At 63.3% G+C, this 23,746-nt stretch overlaps 1 protein-coding gene across 2 annotated transcripts in view; it reads right to left on the bottom strand.

The window, feature by feature from the left end:
* The window catches only part of RGL1 (ral guanine nucleotide dissociation stimulator like 1), a 33,722-nt gene extending 10,849 nt beyond the window's left edge, over window positions 1–22,873 (bottom strand). The window contains exons 1-6 of one of the 2 annotated variants that reach the window (XM_055120605.1): window positions 22,759–22,873; window positions 21,721–21,831; window positions 13,126–13,334; window positions 4,518–4,595; window positions 2,002–2,186; window positions 317–435 (exon numbers count right to left, since the gene is read on the bottom strand). In XM_055120605.1, coding sequence (XP_054976580.1) covers window positions 317–435; window positions 2,002–2,186; window positions 4,518–4,595; window positions 13,126–13,334; window positions 21,721–21,831; window positions 22,759–22,785 — 729 coding nt within the window. In that variant the 5' untranslated portion in view covers window positions 22,786–22,873. The remainder of the gene's footprint in view (window positions 1–316; window positions 436–2,001; window positions 2,187–4,517; window positions 4,596–13,125; window positions 13,335–21,720; window positions 21,832–22,758) is intronic. The other variant, XM_055120604.1, reaches the window with a different exon arrangement.
* Between the last annotated feature and the right edge of the window lie 873 nt (window positions 22,874–23,746).

Genomic DNA, 23,746 nt, shown 5'->3' with positions numbered 1-23,746 from the left:
CGGCAGCACAGCAGGGGGGGGCATGGGCCGGGCACACGGCCGGCCCGGGTTCGAGCCCCAGCATCCCACAGGGTCCCCCGAGCATCACCAGGAGTGACCCGAGCACAGAGCCGGGAGTCAGCCCTGAGCACTGAGCCAGGAGTCAGCCCTGAGCATCGCCGGGTGGGACCCAAAGAGCAAAACAAGAAGCCCAGGGCCCATAGGGTCACTCCATCTTTTCAGGGGTCCCCCCCACGGGGACCCCCGGAGGACCCCCGAGGCGAGGGGCCGGGCAGGAGAGCCTCCCTCCGGGGCTCTGGGTTAGGGTTAGACTCACGGCGTCCATGTAGGTCAGCTGCTCGGCCACCACATCCTCGGGGAAGCAGGAGAACTCGGCGGGGCCGCCCACCTCCAGCTCGTCCTCCCCGTCCAGGCCGCAGGGCAGGCCGGGCCCGTCTGGGGGGGACAGGGCCCGTGGCGGTGGGCGGGGCTGGGCAGGCCCCTCGGAGCCCCCCCACTGAGCCCCCACCTGAGGTGCAGGGTCCCGGAGCCCCCGATCCCCGGGGCACGTCCCCTGCGGCCAGACCAAGTGTGGGGGGGGCCGCACCCCACAGCCCCTCGGACCCTCCCGCACCCGCCCCTCGGGACTCTACTCCAGGGGTCCAGGCGAGCCAACAGTGCCCCTCCCCGACAGGGGGCTCGGGCAGGGCCTGGGGGAGGGGGCCTGAGCCCGAGACAGCAGGACCAGCCGCGGCCTCACCCTTGACCCGTGACGTCACAGCTGCCCCGTGACATCACAGCTGCCCCGTGACATCACAGCTGCCCCGTGACATCACAGCTCCCCATGACGTCACAGCTGCCCCGTGATGTCACTGCCAGCCAGCAGCCTTCGTGGGTGACCGTGACGTCACTGCAGGCCTGTGACGTCGCTGATGACCGCTGCCGTCACCACTCCCCTCCCCAGATGCTGCTCCTGAGACCCCGGGAACCCCCTGACTTCACCATCACCCCCACTCCACACCCCATGGCGGGGGTTGGGGGGAGGGCAGGGGGCCGGGCTGGTCCCTGCTTCCACTTCCTTCCCGCTCAGGACGCACGGGGCGGGCGCTGTGTGGGGCGGGGCAGGGGGGCGGTTGGGAGGGCGGCCCGGCCCTGCGGCCTTTCCCAGGGCAGCCAGGAGGCTGGAGGAGGGGCGGAGGCTGAGGGGCCTCTGGGGGGAGCCCTGGGATTCCAGCATTCTGCAGGGGTGAGTCACCGCTGGCCTGCGGCCAGCCCCGCCTGGGTGGGCGCCAGACCCCTCCCCTGCTTCCTGGTGCTCCCCCTCGCTCCCCCTCCCCCTCTCTCCTCTCCTCTCCCTCTCTCTCTCCCTCTCTCCCTTTCTCTCTCCCTCTTTCTCCCTCCCTCTCTCTCCCTCTGTCCCTCTCCCTCTCCCTCTCTCTCCTCCCCTCTCCCTCTCATGCTCTCTCCTCCCCTCTTTCTCTCCCTCTCTCCCTCTTTCCCTCTTTCTCTCTCCCTCTCTTCTCTCCCTCTCTCTCCCTCCTCTCACTCTCTCCCTCCTTCTCTTTCTCCCTCTCTGTCTTCCTCTAGCTCTATCTCCCTCTTTCTCTCTCTCCCTCTCTCCCTCTCTCCTCTCCTCTCCCTCTCTCCCTCTCTCCCTCTTTCTCTCTCCCTCTTTCTCTCTCTCTCTCCCTAGCTCTCTCCCCCTCTCTCCCTCCCTCTCTCTCTCTCCCTCTCTCTCCTCCCCCCTCTTTGGGGGCTGCCCTCCAGACTCCCTGGGGCCATGGGACCCCTCAGTCCCCCCTCTGTGTTCTCAGAGCCCCGAGGGGCCCCGTGGCCAGAAGGGCAGAGGCCGCCACGCCTGTCCCCCCCGCCCGGCTCTCTCCAAAGCCCAGCCCCCCGCCAGCACGCGAGACCCCCGGGGGCCCCCGCCAGCAGCCTGAGACCCCCAGCACCCCCCCCGCCAGCAGCCCCGAGACCCCCGGGCCCCCCCGCCAGCACTCGAGACCCCGGGCCGGCACGCACTGTCCGAGTCCGCGTCCTGCTTCTGGAACTGCTCCAGCAGGGCCTGGGCGCGGCGCTGGGGGTCGGAGCCGGGCATGGCGGCGCGCAGGTAGGCCAGCAGCCGCTGCAGGCAGGGGAAGCCGGGCGGCTCCCAGAAGTCCTCGGCACACTGGTCCAGCCAGGCCCGCAGGATGGAGGCGATGGCGCTGCGGGGGGGAGGGCGGTGGGTGTGAGCCCCCCTCGGGCCCCCCTGTGGTGGACGGACGGGCCTGAGGGAGAACCAGGGGCCACGGCGGGCAAGGGGGCGTCTGCACATGGGACACGGGAGGATGGGGATGGGAAGGGGTGACACGCCCGCCCACCCAGCCACACAGAGGGACACACAGGGCAGACAAGAGGGACAGCTGTGCGGCAGGGAAGGAGCGAGGAGTGTGGACACACAAACACACGTGTACGTGCACACATATACAGATAAACACACGTGTACACACAGATAAACACACATGTACGTGCACACATACAGATAAACACACGTGTACACAGATAAACACACGTATATGCTCACACACCCATGGACACAGGAAACACCATGGTAGACACACAGATAAACACATGTGTACACACACAAACACGGACACAGGCAAACACCACAGGTAGACACACACATAAACACACGTGTATGCTCACACACACAGACACAGGCAAATACCATGGGTAGACACACAGATAAACACACATGCACACACACACACATGGGCACAGGCAAACCCAACAGGTAAACACACCTATAAATACACGTGTATGCGCACACACACAGGACACAGGCAAACACCATAGGTAGACACATACAGATAAAACACACATGTGCACATATATACAAACACACATACAAACACATCACACTTCCCCAAACATACACACATGCACACACATGTGGATACTCACAAACACAACCACATGCCAACACCCACATATGAACAAACACGCACAAATCTCCACATAAACACACATATGCACGCACGTGAGCACACGTGCATACACCCAAACCCTCCACACACCTTGAGCAGTCAATACACATGCACACACACGGACACACACGAAACCCCACACACGGAAATCTACACATGTGCATACAAACTCCCCACAAACACGGACACACATAAACACACATGCACGCAAAGCCCCACATGTAAACACACGGCAGTCCCCCCCCCCACACACACACGAGCACAGGCTGCACCCCGACACACCCTGGCGTCCTGCCCACGACGGTCCCCCGGCCCCGACACGGAAGCGGGAAGGGACACAGCTCGGGCGGCCCTCGCACCCGCGTCCCAGGCCCCGGCCTGGAAGGAGTCGGGGACAGAGACACGCGGGCAGGACGCGGGCGCCCGCAGCAGGGGGACGGGACAGGGCGGGCCCACCTCTGACCACACACCCTGCACTCGGGTCACAGCCCGGCGATCCCGGCTCCCCGGGGGTCACGCCACAGCCCGGCCAGGGGTCCTGGAGGGGGTGGGGGGCCGTCCCCGGCTTCCTGCAGGGGGGAGGGTTGTGGGCCCCAAAACCAGACACCAGGCCTGGCCCCCCCTTCCTGCCCCAGGAAGCGGCCGGAATTCCTCATTCCAGCAGCTGCCGGAACCGCGCCCGGAACCGCAGAGGCAGAAGGAAGAGACCAGCGAGGCCAGCCGGACGGCAGAGAGGCCACTGCGCCCCCGGGCACCCCCTGGCCATCCCGTGACCCCGTGTCCGTCCCCTCCACCCACCCCATGACCACCTGTGTCCGTCCCCTAGGTCCCTCCCGACAAACTCCCCCTCTGGTGACCTCGCTCGTCCACACCCCACACACACAGACACACAGACACAGACAGACACAGACAGACACACACAGACACAGATACACACAGACACACACACAGACACACACACACACACACACAGACACACAAAGACACAGACACACACACACAGACACACAGATACACACAGACACACAGACACACAGATACACAGACACACACACAGACACACAGACACACACAGACACACAGACACACACACACAGACACACACAGACACACACACACAGACACACAGACACACACACAGACACAGATACACACAGACACACACACAGACACACAGATACACACAGACACACACACAGATAAGACATGTACAGACGCACAGACACAGACATGCAGACACACACGAACACACAAAGATACACAAACACACACATCGACATATACAGACATATACAGACGCACACACAGGCACACACACGCACACAGACAGACACAGAGACAGACACACACACACATAGACACAGACACACAGAGACACAGACACAGATGCACACAGAGACACACACACAGACATTACACAGACAACACACACAGATAAGACATATACAGACACACAGACACGCAGACACACACGAACACACAAAGACACAAAGATATACAAACACACCGACGCATATACAGATGCACAGACACACAGGCACACACACACACACACACACGCACACTCACTTCCGGATGGCCGCCCTGCTCTCCGGCGAGACGGGGGTCCCGTTGTCTGAGCCATAGGGGCTCGTCAGGTCCCCGTACCTGCCCGGGAGACAGACAGACAGACAGACAGACAGACGGTCAGTCCGTGGGGCTGCTGGACACAGACCCCGGGCCCGCTTGGGCCCCCACGGCGCCGCGACGCCCCGTGCGTGGGGAACGGCCCTGGCACGGGCCACACCCGCCTGGCCCGGCCGCCCAGAGTGGTCCCCCCCGCCCAGCGTTCTGGAACCTTCTGGAGGCAGAGCCCACCCGGCCCGGCCTGGGGACGGGGGTCTGGGGGCCCCGGGGTGAGTCGAGACCCGGCACAGCCGACGGAGCCCGGCCACGGTGGGCTCTACGCGCCCCACCCCCGCTCTGGCCCGGGAGGCCGCCTCCCCCCAGCCCTGCGGGCCACGGGTGGGCCTCGGCGGGGGGCAGCGGCTCCACCTGGACCCTGGCCGGGGCCCCGCACCAGACACCTGGTTAACGGGTGAAGACGGCATGGGGACAGGAGCCAGCGCCGGGCGGGGGGCGGGGGGCCGGGAGGACCTGCAGAGACCACCCACCTTCCACCCCGCCCCAGACCCTGGGCATTGGGGGACAGCAGGGAGGGCCTCTGTCTGGCACTCCCTGCCGACCCGGGTTCGATCCCGGCCCCAGGAGTCATTCCCGAGGGCTGAGCCAGGAAGAACCCCCCGAGCACCGCCTGGTGTGGCCCCCGAAACAGAGCCACCGGCTCCGAGGGCTCGGCGGGAGGGCTGGGACGCCTCGGGGGTCCCCAGGAGCCCCCCTCAGCCCGGGGCGCCCCTGACAAGCCACCAGCAGGCGTCAGGGCACATCACACACGTGTGTTCACGCTGTCGAGGGGCGCGGAGAGCCCCGAGGGGAGACGGGGCAGGCGTCAGGGCCAGATGGAAGGACCTGACCTGCGTCCCCCCACCCTCGCGGGCAGGAGGGAAGGGCCCCCGCACACCCCCGGCCCTGCCCTGAGCAATGGTTTACCGAGGACTAAAGATGACCAGGGAGAGAGGAAACAGCGCTACAGTGTGTGACTGGTGGGCACTGCGGCCGACTCGGGGAGGGGGGCAGCCTGGGGAGAGGGGACGGGACCAGGGTCTCGGGGAGACCCCAGGGCTGGGACTGTGGTTCCCCTAAGGAAGGTGCCTTACCGCTCAGTGCCAGAGTGCCAGCACCCTGATAAGGACGCTCCACCTAAGGGTCGTCCCCTCGCTCCTCCTCCCCCGAGATAAAGCATCACATCTGCGCCCGGGATGCAGTGACATGCATCACATCTGCGCTGGGATGCAGTGACATGCATCACATCTGCGCCCAGGATGCAGTGACATACATCACATCTGCCCGGGATGCAGTGACATACATCACATCTGTGCCCAGGATGCAGTGACATACATCACATCTGCACCTGGGATGCAGTGACATACATCACATCTGCCCAGGATGCACTGACGTGCAGGAAGCTCCTCCCACAGGATCTCCACGGGGGGATTCACTGCTCTCAGGCCCTGTGTGAGAGGGGGAGGCCCAGGGATCGGGTCCTCTGCCACCTGTCTCCCAGGACGCCGTGAGTACGCGGGTCCGAGATTGCAGCCTGCAGGGGTGGGGGCACCCCAGAGCCCCACCACGGCGACCGTGCTTTGATCTCAGCTGACTGAGGCTGGAGCCCTCGAGCTTCCCGGGCTCCACGGGGTCCCTGTTCCCAGCTCCCAAGGGCAGGCTCAGTCCCCAGCCGGCACTCCTGGCGCATGATGCGTGCGCTGGGCCGTCCGTGTTCTGTGCCTGTGGCTCAGGAGTCAGCCAGCTGTGAGGCCACAGTCGGGGGAGCCGAGAGGCAGCTCCTCGGGGCAGCTCCGGAGGGGAGGGGACAGCCGTGCAAAGGCCCTGGGGCAGCGGAGCAGAGCAGAGGAAGGGATGGGTTGGGGCCAGTGGGGGGCAGCCCAGGCTCTTTAAAACTCCTTCCTGGCGCTGGCGGTCACCCCCAGCCCCCTCGGCACCTGGACAGGGTCTGCTCTGAGCTCTGAGTGCTCGAGGCTGCTCGATCCTAAGCCGGAAATGGAAGCCACACGGGGAGCAGCTTCCTGGGGCCGGGGAAGGGGCAGGGGGAGGAAGTCGGGGAGGGCGGAATGAGAGGAATGCAGGGGAGTGGCCCCGCGGGCGGGCCGGGAAGGCGGCCAGGGGAGGGGGTGGCCCGATGGGGTCTGCAGCCCCCTAAAACACAACCATGGGGGGGCGGGCACACGCAGCAGTGCTCAGACTCAGCACTCCAGACTCAGCACTCAGGCATCACTCCGGGGGGCCGGAGCGATAGCACAGCGGGGAGGGCGCCGGCCTGGCACACGGCCGACCCGGGTTCGATCCCCGGCATCCCCTAGGGTCCCCCGAGCACCACCAGGAGTGGTCCCTGAGCACTGAGCCGGGAGTAAGCCCTGAGCACTGTTGGGCGGGGTCCAAACCCGTCACCCACCTCCCCCCCAATCTCCGGAGACTCTGCGACTGCCAAGGACGCTGGGACCCCGGGTGGTCCGTCTCGGGGCCCACCTGGGCTGGACGCCCGAACGGACGCCAAGAGGCCAGTCAACAGACAATGCACTGAAAACTGGGGGCTGGCTAGAAGGTCAAGGCCCAGGGTGGACGCTGCCCCCCCCACACACACGGGGTCCCCTGCACCCGGCAGGCGCAGAGCGCGCAGAAGCCCCGACAAACAAGAGAAAGGAAGTCAGGCCTGCCGGGAGGGCCACACGCGGCAGGGGTCAAGGGCAGGGGTCAAGGGCGGCCGAGCAGGAAAGGAAAGAGAATTTTTGTTGCATCTTTTTTTTTTTTTTTTTTTTTTTTGCTTTTTGGGTCACACCCGGCGATGCTCAGGGCTGACTCCTGGCTCTGCACTCAGGAATTACTCCTGGCGGTGCTCAGGAGCCTATGGGATGCTGGGAATCGAACCTGGGTCAGCCGCATGCAAAGCAAACGCCCTCCCCGCTGTGCTATGGCTCCAGCCCGAGTGTTGTGCCTTAAGAGATAACGTGGGGCCCAGCTGACGCCACCAGGGGCCACTCCTGGTGGTGCTCAGGGGACCCTACGGGATGCCGGGGCTCGAACCCGGGTCGGCCGCGTGCCAGGCCAGCGCCCTCCCTGCTGTGCTGCCCCTCCAGCCTCAGGGCGCTGGGGGCTGTGAAAGGAGCTTGTTTCTCTGTTTTCTGACTTCTTCGTTTCACACTCTGAGGAGAAAGAGGGTATTTTGGGGGGGCCCCAGCCCCCCCAAGGAGACGGCGCCCCAGACGGGGAGGGGACGTCGGCACGCGAGGACGCTGGGCGTCCAGAAAGCACCGCGGGGCAGCCGCCACCGAGGAGGAAAAGGAAATCCCCAGTGGAAACGCGGGCTGGGGGCAGGAAAGAGGCTTCCAGCTCGGGCCGGCTCGGGAGGAAGCAGGAGGCGCCTCGGGGCCGCAGGGCAGCAAGACAGGGGGGACAAGGCCGGGGGCCACCGAGGAAGGAGGTCGCAGGGCAAACCTCGGGCCCCAGGCCGGGGAGGGAGGAAGGAGAAGGGTCCCAAGGCTGAGGGGCCGAAACTGGCCGGAGAGCACGGGCCCACACACACACACACACACACACACAGCGGCTGACCAGGGTTCGATTCCCAGCATCCCATAGGGTCCCCCAAGCACCGCCAGGAGTGATTCCTGAGTGCAGAGCCGGGAGTCAGCCCTGAGCACCGCTGGGTGGGACCCCAAAAGCAAAAAAAATAAAATAAAATAAAATAAAATAAAAGATGGGATGGAACCAGAGCGACAGCACAGCGGGGAGGGCATTTGCCTTGCACTCAGCCGACCCGGGTTCGATCCCCGGCATCCCCTAGGGTCCCCCGAGCACCGCCAGGAGTGATCCCTGAGTGCAGAGCCGGGAGTCAGCCCTGAGCATCGCCGGGTGGGACCCGAAGAACCAAAAAAAAATCTAAACTAAGACAGGCGCGATCTGCACGAGTTCGTCTCTGAGGGTCTCTCGGGAGGACTCGCCCCCCCCCGTCGGCCCCCGCCCCTGCCAGGCTGCTGTGCCGTTATTCTCTGCTCTTGAGCAGGCCGAGGGCAAGCGGTGACCAGGCCGCGTCCTGTCAGGCGCCTTCCCCGCGGCCGGACGCCGCCCGTCCCGTCTCGCCGTCGGCCTGCTGCTCTGAGGAACCCCCGGCAGCGTCCTCGGGAGAGCCTGTCCCCTGCTCCCCTTCCCGGCCGAGCCGGCTGTGGGAAAGGCGGCCCCGCAGGCAGGAAGCTGCCCCCTCCCAGCAGCTCCTGGAACCGTCCGGAGGCTGCTAGAATGAACGTCTTCCCCAGCTGGTGGGAGAACGGCCGGCCGCGCAGACCCGGGCGCCCGAGCTCTGGGAACTAACGCCCGATTCACAACCGGGACCCGGGGCCGAGACTTCCTCTCCTGTGGAGACACTGTCTGCCTCGACTGTACTTTCTCCTGGTTTCAGAAATGCCAGAGAGAGAGACAGAGACAGAGACAGAGACAGAGAAAAACAGACAGAAACAGAGAGACAGAGATAGAGAGACAGAGAAACAGAAACAGAGAGAGACAGAGAAACAGAGACAGAGAGATAGAGACAAAGAGAGACAGAGACAGAGAGACAGAGAGACAGAGACACAGAGACAGAGAAACAGACAGAAACAAAAAGAGATAGCGACAGAGAGACAGAGAGAAACAGACAGAAAAAGAGAGAGACAGACAGAGATAGAGAGAAACAGAAACACAGAGACACAGAGAGAAGGGTCCAGAAACTGCCCAGGAGCCCGGGTGACAGCTCAGAGGGGGAAGTTGAGGCGCAGTCGAGCGGCAGGCCTGCGTCTGGCAGGCAGGGCCAGCCACCAACTCCTGTCCTCTCGCTAACGGCATGACGGAAGAACACGCTGGAACACGCGTGGGTCTCTGAGGTTTGAGACAACCGAGTCCTGCAGGGCCGACAGTGCTGGGAGAGGCCACGCTCACCTGAGAACTCTTGGGGGGAGGCCCGGGGCCGCTGGGCGCGGCATGAACTCGGGCCGGGGGCAGAGTCCAAAGTCAGTGCTGACTCCAGAGAGGAGAGGGAGGCCCGGCCCGGCGGGGTCACCGGGTCTCTACCCCAGGACTGCGTGCCACAGAGCTGGGGCGGCCAGGGGGCTCCGCTGAAGGGGTGTGTGTGTGTGCGTGTGTAAGTGTGTGCGTGAGTGTGTGTATGTGTGTGTGAGAGTGAGTGTGTGTGAATGAGTGTGTGTGTGAGTGTGCATGTGTGAGTGTGTGTGTGTGTGTGTGTGAGTGTGTGTATGTGTGGTATTTTCCAGCCCAAGAAAATAATCAGTTCCAGATTGAGCAGGGGCTGGAGCCTCGAAGCAAGCCAGAGCCCGGCTTCAGATCTCCTCTCCGAGGGGACACGCCGGGCCCCGCTGCCTTCAAAGCAGGAACGTCAGGCCGGGATGGTCCCCGCGGGGCCAGCGACAGGGCCGGCTGGGAGCTGCTGGGGCCTTCACACCGCCCCAACAAGCAACTGCCGGCAGGTCGTTCGAAAACACCCACACCAGGGACTGGAGTGAGAGCACAGCAGGGAGGGCGTTTGCCTGGCACGCAGCTGACCCGGGTTCGATCCCCGGCATCCCATAGGGTCCCCCGAGCACCACCAGGAGTGATTCCTGAGTGCAGAGCCAGGAGTCAGCCCTGAGCATCACCGGGTGGGACCCAAAAAGTAAGAAAAAGAAAACCTGGGGAGGGCTTTTGAGTTTCGAGGCCTCCGTCAATTCACACACACACACTTCCTGCCTTCCCCCCTTCTTTCGAGAATTTTCTAGAGAAAATACGTAATAATTCTTTGCATTCTGTTTAAAGACCTGGGCTGTTACACAAACAAACACATCAGAGAGAAATGACTCTCCGATCAATCCGTCCCTACCCCAGGCCTCCCCCAGCGTCTTACAAACCTCACATACACCACGTACAAACCGTAACCAGTGCTGGGTCCGCTTAGCACAGGGGTAGGGATGTCCATGAAAGACCGTATCCCTGAATACGAACCCCCTCGAAAAACACGGAGCAGGGGCTGGAGCCATAGCACAGTGGGGAGTGTCTGCCTGGCACACAGCCGACCCGGGCTCGACCCCTGGCATCCCCTAGGGTCCCCCGAGCACCGCCAGGAGTGATTCCTGAGTGCAGAGCCGGGAGTCAGCCCTGATCATCGCCGGGTGGGACCCAAAAAGCAAAAAGAAAAGAAAAGAAAAAACAAAAAAAAAAGAGCAAAACAAATCCCCTCACAAATCCCCTCACCCGTATTGGAAATGAACTTTTAAAAAAGAATTATTTGGGGGGGGGGGGGGCAGGCCTGGCTTTTGGACCATACCTGGGAGTGTCCGGGCTCAGGGGCCAGGCCTGTGTGCTCGGGACATCGGGTGTTCAGGGGTGAGACCCAGGACTCCCCGCACGCAAAGCTGAGAAGTTCTCCGACCCCAGGATCGAATTTTAAAATTCCCTTCTCAAGAGAGTCAGAAGTGGGGGCCGGAGAGATAGTGCAGCGGGCAGGGCGCTCACCTTGCATTCGACCCCCATCCGGTCCCCAGGCCCCTGTACGGTCCCCGAGCCCTGCCAGGAGTGGTCGCCGAGCACCGCCAGGTGTGGCCCCAGAATGAAAAGCAAAACGACGACGAAAAAAGGTGGTCGGAAATGGCAGCGTTACCAGACTCTTCATACGGTGTCTTCACTTAAAAATACATACGCAATTATTGTTTGGAGTTTCTCCCCCCTAAACAATAAGAGTGAGTTTTTTGTTGAAATATTGAATGTAATCAAAGTAAAGTGAAAGTGAAATTTATCAGTTACACAGGCGGGGCGGGAGGGAGGTACACTGTGGTTCTTGGTGGTGGAATATGTGCACTGGTGAAAGTGTTCGAGCATTGTATAACTGGGACTTAAACTTTGTAACTTTGCACAAGGAACCACGTGTGCACACGTGTGAGCTGGTGAGAGCTGGAGAGTGGGCATAGGGGAGTATCTGTGACTCTGTGTGCATATAACTGGGACTTAAGCTTTGTAACTTTCCACATGGTGATTCAATAAAAGAATAAATTAATTTTAAATAAATAAATAAATAAAATAAAAATACATACAACGTCTCTCCCGGAAAGAAGCAAACCACGATACTCGCCATAGCCATGCCACCAGACCCCGCACCAGGCTTGGGGCGCCCTGGAGGGGGGCAGGTGAGACCCCTCCCCGCCCCAAGGGACCCAGCCCTGGCAGCTGAAAACGTTACGTCTTCATTCATCCAGAACAAACAATATAGAATAAATGATTTTGGTTCTGCTTTGGGGCAGGGGTTGGGGTTCGGGATGGAAACATCTGAAATACGGTGTCGGGAAGGTGTCATGGGGGTGGGATTGGTGTTTGGATATTAGATGTCATCAAATATTATGAACTACTTTAGAAAATAAAAGTTTAAAAATTAAATATATGGGGCTGGAGTGATAGCACAGCGGGTGGGGCGTTTGCCTTGCACGCGGCCGGCCCAGGTTCGAATCCCAGCATCCCATATGGTCCCCTGAGCACCACCAGGGGTGATTCCTGAGTGCATGAGCCAGGAGTGACCCCTGTGCATTGCTGGGTGTGACTCAAAAAGAAAAAAAAAATTAAATATGTGTGTGTGTGTGTGTGTGTGTGTGAGAGAGAGAGAGAGAGAGAGAGAGAGAGAGAGAGAGAGAGAGAGAGAGAGCTGGAGCGATAGCACAGCGGGTAGGGTGTTTGCCTTGCATGTGGCCGACCCGGGTTCAATTCCTCCATCCCTCTCGCAGAGCCTGGCCAGCTACCGAGAGGATCCCGCCCGCACGGCAGAGCCTGGCAAGCTCCCCGTGGCGTATTCGAGATGCCAAAGACAGTCACAAGTCTCATCATGGAGACGTGACTGGTGCCCACTGGAGCCAATCGATGAGCAACAGGACGACTGTGACAGTGACAGTGTGACCACATTTTAAGACCAAGAGACAAAGGAGAAATAGGTTTCCAACCTATGATGAGCAAAGAACAAAGTTCTTCAGACACAAACCACAGACCACTAATTAGATGACAATGGTCAAAAATACGGGGCTGGAGCCATAGCCCAGCGGGGAGGGCGTTGGCCTGGCACGCAGCCGACCAGGGTTCGATCCCCGGCATCCCCTAGGGTCCCCAGAGCACCGCCAGGAGTCAGCTCTGAGCATCGCCGGGTGGGACCCGAAAGCCCAAAACCAAATCCCTAAGGACTGGGCCGAGGCCTCTCCCGTCGGGGGCAGCATCCGGCAGAACCGTCACTCGCTCTCAGCACCGGCTCCCGGGGAGATGAAGTTCCGAGGGGCCAAGTTCGAGTCACGACGGCGACATGGAGTGTCCCCCCCATGAAACAGCCCACAGAGCCCCCCCCCACCCGCCCAGTCCGGCCCCAACTCTCCCACCCCCGCGCGCCTGCCGGCCGTGGTCACTCTGACAGAAATTTGTGTGACAGGAGCGAGAAAGGGCACAATCAGGCCGAGGGCTGGCCGGACTCGCCCTCAGTGACCCCCCCACAGCCACCCCCTGCCGAGGCCCCCGTCACCTGTCCAGCAGCAGCTCCAGCACCTCCTTGGTGGACGCGAAGCCGCGGTAGGTGGACAGGAAGATGCTGATGTAGGTGAAGTCGTTGTCCCCGAAGGCCGTCAGCAGGTTCTCCACCAGCTTCTCCAACGTGCCCGCCTTGATGGTGCGGATCTTACACGTCTCGTACTGGCTCACCGTGTGGCCCGTGGGCAGCTGGTCCCCTTCCACCTGAGGGGAGGGTCGCAGGGTCAGGGCGGAGCCGACGGAAACCAGCCGCGCACGCGGGCGGCCTGGCGGAGCCCGGCCCACTTCCGGCCCTGCCCCACGTGTGCATACGTGTGTGTGCACGAGGAACCACGTGTGCACACATGTGAGCTGGTGAGAGCTGGAGAGTGAGCATGGGGGAGTGTCTGTGACTCTGTGTGCATACAGGTGTGCAAATATGCGTGCGTGCATACATGCGTGTGCACAGTGTATGCATGAGGAACCACCTGTGCACATGTGTGAGCCGGTGAGAGTTGGAAAGCAGGTGTAGGGGAGTGCCTGTGACTGTGCATACAGGTGTGCAAATACGTGTGTGCATACATGTGTGTGCACGCGTGTTGAGCTGGTGAGAGTTGGAGAGCGGGCGTGCAGGGGATTGTCTGTGACTGTGTATGCATACAGGCATGCAAATGTGTGTGCACATGTACGTGTGTACAAGCAGGAGCAGGAGTTTGTACGTGGGTGTGGGTGTGTGCCTGTGTTTGTGCAAATGCGTGTACACGTGTGAAAGCATGTGAGCGTATGCATGTTGCTATGCCAGGGCATGTCATCTGGGCCTGAGTGTGTACACATGACTGCGTACAAGGGTTTGAAGGCCTGTCCGCGCATGTGAGCACATGGGTACGTGCAGACGTGCACATCTGTGAACATGCATCTCCGTGAGTGGCCCCCGGGCCCCAGAACATGGCTTGGGAACAACACCCCCCTCCCCAAAAGCGGAACTTAGAGAACAGACCTGAGGGTCAGAAAGAGAGCGTAATGGTTCGGGCCCTTGCCTTGCACGCGGCCCACCCGGATTCAAACCCTGGCAGCCCACAGGGTTCCCTGAGCCCAGCAGGCGTGAAACCCCCTGAGCACAGAGCCGGGAGTCAGCCCTGAGCATTGCCCAAGCGAAGACAGACAAAAACCCAGCCCTGACCAAGACAGCCACAGAGGGGGTGACCAGCAGCGGGTCTTGCAGGGAACACCCCCCACCAGCCCCTTTCTGAGGCCACCGGCCTGACCTCTGACCCGCCTTGAAAGTCCCCAGTGCAAATCCCGCCTCCAGGCAAATCCTTCCCTTGGGGCCGGGAATAAGGATTTCAGAGAACTCCCCCCACCCCAGGTACCCCCGAGCCCTCCACGCCCCCCCACCCCTGAGTCAGGGTCGGCTGCCCGTCCCTCCCCTCCCTCCCTCGCCATGCCCGGCCCCATGACTGGCACGGAGACGAATCCAACCCCAGCCCCCGGGGGCCTGGACAGCCCCGGGCACTGCTCTGGGGCCCCGATGCCAGTGTCTGTTCACTGGCACGAACCAAGTGCGTCGTCCCGGCCAGCCTGGGGCTCATGTGACACGGCGGGTGCTGGGGGCGGGCGGGAGTGAGGCCAGGAAACCCGGGGAGACAGCCTGGAGGAGGGGCTGCAGGTGGCCGGGACCCGTCACTGGCGGCAAGCCAGAGCGGGCAGGGCAGGACGGGCCCAGTGGCTTTCCCGGAGCACGCAGCCCTGCTTCCCCCGAGGGCGGCTGGGGGCGGAGAAGGGTCGGGATGGGGGGGGGGACTCGGCCTTAGCCGCAGCCCCCACCGGCCAGCCCCCGGCACCGAGGCTGCCAAACTGTTTCCCGGCGCCCTGGAGTTTCCAGATTCACCCTCCAGGGAGCGGCCGGCTGAGCCCGGGCTGCCCCCCTGCCCCCGGCCCCCCCAGCTGGACTCTGTCCCAGGTCACAGTTGAGCCTCCTGGACACTCCGCAGCGAGTGCCTTTGCGAGGGGGCGGATTCTGTCCCCACCCGGATCGGGACGACACGGGGGCTCTCACGGGGGCCGGGGTGCGAAGGAGACTTCGGGGGGGCCTCCTCTGAGCGGGAGGGCCATGGGGGGCCCCACCAGTGGGCGGCGGCCTGTGTCTCTGCAGAATCATCGCAAAGATTTTACGACAACTCCCTCCCCCCCGAAAAAAAAAAAGCCCCAGAATCCCACAGGGGGGAACCACAGACCCCCATGTTCCCACCAGAGGCCCTGCTCGGGGGGGGGGGCGGCGGGAGATGGGGTGGGGGGCGGGGGGCAGGCACAGGGCACCGAGTGGCGCCGTCAGAATCGACAGCCCGGGGGGAGCGAGCCTCGCCGAGTCCCGTGGCTCTGCCCCCGGCCCCCCAGCACAGTGCCGCACCCCTCCCCTTCACTCGGCTCCCGTCCCTGCCCCGTCCTGCGCTCCCGACTCCCACGTCCCCTGGCCCCGCTGTCCCGGCCACCCGGTCAGCCCGTCTCCCCTCCAGCCTCGCCAAGGCCACCGCGCTGGGCGCCCCTCCCCTGGCCCTGGGGGCTGCCCCAGAGGAGGGAGGGGGCGCTGGGGGGTGCGGGTGGTCACAGGGGCCCCTCGAATATAGAGCCCGGGGGACACGAGGGAGGCCGCACGGGGTCACCCCCAGCTGCACAGCTCAAGGGAGCACCGGGGGCCTTGGGAGCCCACGATGGCCCCAGGGAACTCCAGGGTAGCACAAACACACACACACACACATGCACGCACACACACATACACACATGCGCACACATGTGCACCGCATACATGTATACATGCACACACATACATGCACACACAAATGCACACATGACCACATGTACACACATGCACAATACATGCACACACATGCATGAACATACACATGCACACAAGCACACATGCGCACATGCGTGCACACATACATGCACACACACATGCACACATGCACACATGACCACATGCACATACATGCACAATACATGCACACATGCATGAACATACACAAGCACGCATGCGCACATGCGTGCACACATACATGCACACACAAATGCACACCTGCACACATGACCACATGCACATACATGCACAATACATACACACACATGCATGAACATACACATGCACACAAGCACACATGCACACATGTGCACACATACATGCACACATGCACACACATGTGCATGCGCACCCAAAATATAAGAGCACATGGGCCTGTTGCCTGTCACGCCTCTGCTGCTCGGAAAACCCGTAAGACTCGCTGGCAGGACCCGGCTCAGGAGCTCTGGCACAGACAGAGCCAGCCTGTCACTGAGTGGACGTGGGGCACTGGGGCCAGACGGGCTCAGGGGCCCTGCTCTGAGCTCGTGGCAGCGCTCGAGGGAGCCGGCCGGGCTGAGGGACTTGGTGACGGTGGGTGGGGGGGCCTGTCACACTCACGATGGCTCTGGGCTCCCTCGACAGCTCCTGAGACTTAAAGAGAAAAATGAGGGGCCGGAGCGATAGCCCAGCGGGGAGGGCACTCGCCTGGCACGCGGCCGACCCGGGTTCGATCCCCGGCATCCCCTAGGGTCCCCCGAGCACCGCCAGGAGTGATTCCTGAGTGCAGAGCCAGGAGTCAGCCCTGAGCATCGCCGGGTGGGACCCAAAATTTGATTCTTCCAATCAAATCTCAAAATACAAATTTCTGCCGCAGGGACTAGAGTGACAGTCGGGGGGCTCAGGGGCTGGCCTGGCACGCGGCGAACCCGGGTCCGATCCCTGGCACCACCCGGGTCGCCTGCGCCCCGCCAGGAGTGAGCCCTGAGCACTGCTGGGTGGAGCCCCCGAAACAAACCAGGCTGAGCTGTCTAACTGTGGACCTTCTCCTTGCCTGGATCAGGGCTGTTGCGTCCGGCCCCTGGGCTGCGGGCCCCACCGCAGTGTCCCCGGGCGGTGGCCTCAGTGGGGGGGACGTGCTCCAGGCCCCAAGGCTCCTCCTGCACTGACTCGCACGGGCCGGTCGCCCAGGACGCGTCTGTGACATCACTCGGAACCTTCTCTGAGGTTCTCTGGATGGTCGGGGTCGGGGTCGGGGGGTGGGGGTGCAACCCAGGGCTCGGGGGCACCGCCAGGCCTGAGCACTAAGCCGTCCAGCCTGCACATCTGGGCACGGCCAGCGGAGCACTGGAGCCTGAGCACCACTCGGGCTGTCCCTTCAGAGGTGGGGGAGATTCTGGATATTTTATACCGTTATTCTTTATTTTAGTTTTGGTTTGGGGGCCACACCTGCTGGCCAGGGGACGGTGGCCCCAGAGTCAGCTGCAAACAGGCGGGGGCGGGGGGCGGTGGGTGGGACAGCAGAGACCCCGAGACTGTTTTGAGCACAGGAGCGCGGGGCAGGAAGGGGGAAGAGGGGAAAGGAAATAGGCAGAATGACAGCACAGCGGGAGGGCATTTGCCTTGCATGCGGCCAACCGGGGTTCGATCCCCGGCATCCCACAGGGTCCCCTGAGCACCGCCAGGAGTGATTCCTGAGTGCAGAGCCGGGAGTCAGCCCTGAGCATCGCTGGGTAGGACCCAAACACACACACACACACACACACACACACACACACACACGCTTGCTTCCAGCTCCTCCGTCCGCAGCGGAGGGGGGTCGGGGGGAGGGCAGGGGGCCAGGGGCTGCCAGAGACCCGGAAAGGACGTTGCAGGGCGCACCCAAGGACCCCAGGATGATGCCCGTGGGGGACCCGGGCTGGGACAGCGGGAGGAGGAGAACCAGGCGACACCCACTGCTTCACCTCACAAGCAAGCAGGAGGCGTCGTGGGTCCGAGGTGGGGAAGGATGATTCCTGCAGATGCAGCACGGAGAGGGGGGCCCGAGGGACTCGGCACCCCCTGCCCACCCACCCCCCGGCCATGCAATATCCTAGGAGCCATCGAGGGACCCAGCAGGCTGCACCCCCTAAATAGGGGCAGTGGCAAAGGCCCGGGGACCTGGGGGCCTATGTGTGTGTGTTGGGGGGGTGTCTCAGTGTTAGTTCTGGGGAGTGCGGCCGCCTTCCTCCTGCTAATGCCCCCTTTCTCTTCCCACATTTAACCAGCCGAGCACTGGACCGGGAGCATCTCGACCAAAGCCTGGCTCCCAGGAGGAGGCGCTTCTGTGGCCGCTATCCCGGGGGGTGGGGGAGGAGGGGGGCACTGGGCGAGGAAGGGGGGCGGGCAGCGGCCGTTCCCGTGTCCCTGGGTCGGGGAAAGGGCCGGCCGCAGGGGGCACTGGGTCTGGAAGGGGGAAGAGGGAACAGGCCATGCCCGGGACCTCCCCAGGGGGCCCTGCAGACACAATTACACGTTTCCCTGCACGGCCCCCTGTAATCCCGCGCCCTGCGGGCAGAGGCTGCTCCCTGGGACCCGCCTGCCTGCCGGGAGGAGGCGGCCCTGCCTCCCCGGCCACTTCCTGCACGCGGCGCCCACTCACCACCCCCTATCTGTGCCAAGCAAACGCTTAGAGCCCCCTGCCCCGTGCCAAGCTCTGTGGCTGCGGCGCCCCCACCACCCACCACCCCCCACCCACCCCCACCCAACCCCTCCTCATCAGCCCATCCTCAAACGCCCGCTCTTCTGGGCCCTCTGGGGGCGCCCCCCCCACCACGCGATGGGAGGGTCGCCTCCCCGCAGGGTCGACCCGGCCCATCCGTCACAGTGACTGGGATGGGCTCCCGGACCCGCGGCTCTTAAGTTGCTCCACGGCAGAGCTTTAGACTTCGTGCAACCGAGGCCTAAAGCGGTTCTGGAGCGCACGGGGCTGGAGTGAGTATAAATCACGGCCCTGATTGGTTCCTCTCGCCCCCGTCTCGCCCTGATTGGTTCCTCTTGCCCCCGTCTCGCCCTGATTGGTTCCTCTCGCCCCCGTCTCGCCCTGATTGGTTCCTTTCACTCCCATCATTCCCTGATTGGTTCTTCTCACTCCATCATCCCTATTGGCTCCTCTCACTCCCATCATCCCGATTGGTCCTTCTAGCTCCCACCGTCCCGACGGGTCCTTCTCACTCCCACCCCCCTCCACTCATTCACAAGCTCACACCTTCACGCTAATTCCATTCCCAGGGGAGACACCGCCACAAAACATTCATCTTTATCAAGATAAAGACCCCGGTGGGGAGTCTGCCCCCAAGGGGCCCTGACTGTCCCTTGAGGTGGGGCCGCTGCCTCCAGCCTCCGCACCAGGCGGCCCAGCTCTGACCACTGACCCCACCGACCCTAGCAGGGCCCACGTGCACCCCGACACCCCCAAGTCCGTTCTCTTGCCCACACCCATTTCCCCGGCCGTCCCAATGGGCCCACCCGGCAATGATGGGAGGGGGCTTCAGGGCCCCCCAGGGGATTAGAGACAGAGGCGCTGCCCTCAGAGGGGCCCTGGGCCTGCTCCCCCACGCAGGGCCCCCACTTCGGGGGACACCCCCAGCCCCTCTCCCAGGAGCTCGCGACCCTCCCGCACCCCCCGCAGCTTCCGTCCCCAAAGGGAGCCCCGGAAGGCGGGCACGTTCTCGAGTCACTTCTCAGATGGCCATCAAGGGACCCCAAGGCCGGGGACTTAAAGGGGAAAAAGGACCCATTGGACCGTCCACTCCTCCCAAGCCCGCCCGCGCCAACGAGCCGACGGCAGGGGGCGACCTGTCCTCGCCGCGCCCAGGCTGTCTCCCCCTCTGTCACGAGCTGCAGCCAGGTCCCCGCGAGGGGCTAGATGACCCCAGCCCAAGAGGGGACAGGCCCAGCCCCGGGGGGGGGGGGGCACTGCCTGGGAACCTGGGGCGGCCAGGCCACACCCGGCGACGGAGGTCAGGGAGGGTCAGCTGGGCATGACCCAAGGGAACCCCTGGTTGCCCGTAAAAGCTGGGTGCCCGGGGCTGGAGCGAGAGCACCGCGGGGAGGGCGTTGGCCTGGCACGTGGCCAACCCGGGTTCGATCCCCGGCATCCCCTAGGGTCCCCCGAGCACCGCCAGGGGCGATTCCTGAGTGCAGAGCCGGGAGTCAGCCCTGAGCATCACCGGGTGGGACCCAAAAAATCATAAATAAATAAATAAATAAATAAATAAATAAGCTAAGTGCCCCCGGGGGCTGGAGCAATAGCACAGCGGGGAGGGCGTTTGCCTTGCACGTGGCCGATCCGGGTTCGATTCCCAGCATCCCATAGGGTCCCCTGAGCACCACCAGGGGTTAATTCCTGAATGCAGAGCCAGGAGGAACCCCTGTGCATCGCCGAGTGTGACCCAAGAAGCAAAAATAAAATAAAATAAAATAAAATAAAAAATAAGCTAAGTGCCCCCAGACAGACACCCCCGGGACACAGAGACCAGACCAGCCTGAGGTTTCTGCATCCTGCCCCCTCCCAGCTCAGCTCAGCTCATGGCCTGGCAGAAATCTCCCCCCCCATCACCAGGGGCCCCGCTATCAGCAGCAAGATACAGCCCGGCCGGGCCCTGGAACTGTCCTGGGGGGCGGGCGGGGGGGGCACACAGCCCGTGGCATTCTTGCCTGCAGTTCCGCCCCCAACACAGAACTAACTCCCAGAACAGGAGGCGGATCAGGCAGGCTCCGGGGGAGGGGGTAGAGTCCAGCCTCCGCCACTTCCTGACCTGGGCAGCCCCCTCCCCCCTCCCTGGCCCCCCCACGTCACAGGCGGGGGGGGGGGGGGAAGATGCAGAGGAACAACACGCCCGGCCGGCCCACACGCTCCCGGGAACTGGCCCCCTGTTGCTGGCTGTGGCTCTGCGGTAGAGGCACATTTAATTAAGTCTGGAATTCTCAGAGGGACCAAAACAGCTTCCCCAGTGGAATGGGTTAAGGGGGGGATGGAGGGGGGTGCCCGATTCCACGGTCAGGAACCAACCGCTTCCTGGGGCCCCGTCTCCACGGGCTTGGGGGAGGCAGTGACCCCGTGAGTGGGGGTGACCACGGGGCCCCCAGCCTAGGGGGTCGACTCTCCCTTTCCCACAGCTCACTGGGTCGGGGGTAAAACACCATCTCCCCCGAGGGGGCCGGGGAGACAGCCCCGCGGGGAGGGCGCTGGCCTGGCACTCGGCCGACGATGCGGGTTCGATCCCGGGCATCCCATAGGGTCTCCCCGACCCGAGCCCTGCCAGGAGCGATCCCTGAGTGCAGAGCCGGGAGTCAGCTCTGAGTATGGCCGGGTGGGACCCAAATGCAATAACTAAGTAAAAAAAATCTATGATGAAGAACTTTTGGAAAATCAAAAGGGTCTACCCAGCAGCAGGGGCCGAGAGAGGCCAGGGGGCGACCCCACACCCCAAGCCCTTCCTTTTTATGTCTGGGGGCGCCGGGGATGGGATCCTGGTCTCCCACGACCCCTGCAGTGCTCTACTCTGAACCCCACAGGGGGCCGGAGGAGGGCAGGGGGCAGATGTCCCCTGGTGCCATCTCACCCCCAGATGCTCCCGGGAAATTCTGAATTCCTGCCAAAGCCCCCCCACCACCGGGCAAACAGTCCCACCCAAACGCAACGGTGCAGACACCAGGAGTGGCTGGCTGGGAGCAAGGAAGAGGCCGGGGTGGGGGTCCCTGGGGGGGGTCGGGGGGGGGCGGGGCTGTACTTACACCCAGCCATCTTGCACCTTTATTCACGGGCTGAAGGATCTGGACTCTTTTCAGGGTGACATGGTAAATCGCTCCTTCCTCCACCTCTTCACCCCAGTCCTGAATGGAGCTCTGGCACGCCGAGGGGGGGAGAAAGAGAAAGGAAAAATAAAAAGATCAGAAAAAAAAAATTTTTTTTTTTAAAGCATTGTTGTTTTCCCCGCTCGGTTCCTGGCAATTCTTTTCCTCGGCTTTACGAGGCGGCTCCGGGGTCACAAGCCCTGGTGGGCTGTTTAAAATCACGATTCCAGCCGGACCCCTCAGCCCGGAGGGGCGGGGGGCGAGGGCTGAGTCCCCCCACCTGCCACCGGATGGGGGGAAGGGGGGGACGTCCTGGGCCACGGGACCCCCCTCTTTTTCCATGGGATTCTCTCCTGGCCGTGCCCCGGAGTTCTCAGGAGAGGTTGGCCCGGGTTTGCTGTTTGTTTTGTTTTTCTTTTGCAAGCCTTTGCCTTTCCTCCTTAAAAACTCCGCTCTCCTCCTGACCCAACTTCTCCTCCTTAAGTGGAAAGGGGAAAGAAAGAAAGGAAAAGGGAAAAAAGAAGAAGAAGAAGAAGAAGGGAAAAAAAGTAAAAAGAAGAATTCCTGGGCGCTTTTGTAAGCCTCCGGGTTATTCAGACTTCCCCTGCGAGACCCAAACAAGTGTCTGGCAGTGCCCGGGGTCCACCTCGCCGCTTGGCCCCCACCCATGGCTTGGGGGAGGGGAGGGGACCCCCAAAGTGAAGCCAGCGGGGGCGCGCGGCGGGGTGGGGGGAGGCCTGGGGGGGGAGTAAAGTAGTTCCCATTTGCTTAAAAAGCCCCCCGAAGTGCCGAAGCAGCCCCCCTCCCCCGCATCCGCGTCCCGGTCAAAAGTTTGGGAGAGGAAGGGGGGGGGTTGCTGGCCGCCGCTCAGTGTCCACTGCCCAAGGCGCGGGGGCCGCGCTGGGGGGCGCGCGCGGGGCGCGGGGAGGGGGCCTCCCTGGCCCCCACCCGGGGGTCCCCCGGCCCGCCCCCCCTTACCATGTTAGCTGGCCACGGCGCTTTCATCCTCGGGGTGCAGCTGCGGCCCGGCCCGCGGCATGGTGCGCCCCTGCCCGGCGCGCGCGCTCCGGCCCGGACACGCGCGCGCGCGCCCCGCGGACACGCGGACACGCGCGCTCCCGGCTCGGACACGCGCCCCGCGCCCCGGCCCCCGCGCGCCTCTGGCCACAAAGGAGCGTCCGGCCCGGGCCCCTGCAGGCTCCGCCCGCGCGGTCAGCGCTGGCCCGGGCCGCGCCCCTGCCCGGAGCCCGGGATGGACTTGGCGGGGCCGCGCGGCCGCCCTCCCCGGGGGTCCCAGTCGCCCCCCGACGGCCCCCCCAACACCCGGGCACAGGGTGCGGGGTGCGCGCGCCTCTTCCCCCCTCCCCCGGGATCCATCTGGGGGGGGTGCAGAGGGGCCCAGGCCAGCGGCTGGACCCGTGACCCCCCAGCCCCAGGCTGGGTGGGAGTTGGGGCGGGGCGAACGGCTGGTCCTGGGGGTGTGGGGGGGGCGCCAGGCGCGCCTGCCAGGACCTTGGCACTGGGGGGGCGAGGGGCCGGACGAGACGCGGGGGACCCAGGCCTTGAGCCACCCACCCGGGGGTCCAGGGCCCACCCGCCGCCGGGCGTCCCTGCTCCGCGCACAGACCATCAATCAGATGCTGCAGGACACGCGGGCACGTGCCAAGGGGCCCCTGCCAGTCTCCGGAAACCTCCGGGGCTGGTGTTGGGTGCTTAGCTGGCAAAATGAAGGCGGTGGCCCTTATTTTATTTATAAAAATATTTCCCCAGTTAAAAGGGGCTCTTGCCGCTCCTGTTAAAAAACATGGGCTGGGCTTTGGAGAATAATAAGTAATCGGGGGCTGGAGAAACGGTCCCGTGGGCAGGGCGCTTGCTTTGCCCGCAGCTGGCTGGAGCTGGGCCCCCAGCACCCCATACGGGGCCCCCAGAACGGATCCGAGCGGTGCCTCGAGGCACCAGAGCAACA

Source organism: Sorex araneus, chromosome X, assembly GCF_027595985.1.
Source record: "Sorex araneus isolate mSorAra2 chromosome X, mSorAra2.pri, whole genome shotgun sequence".
Classification (NCBI taxonomy): domain Eukaryota; kingdom Metazoa; phylum Chordata; class Mammalia; order Eulipotyphla; family Soricidae; genus Sorex; species Sorex araneus.
Note: the sequence above shows the minus strand (reverse complement) of the source record. Positions and strands in the feature narration are given on the sequence as shown.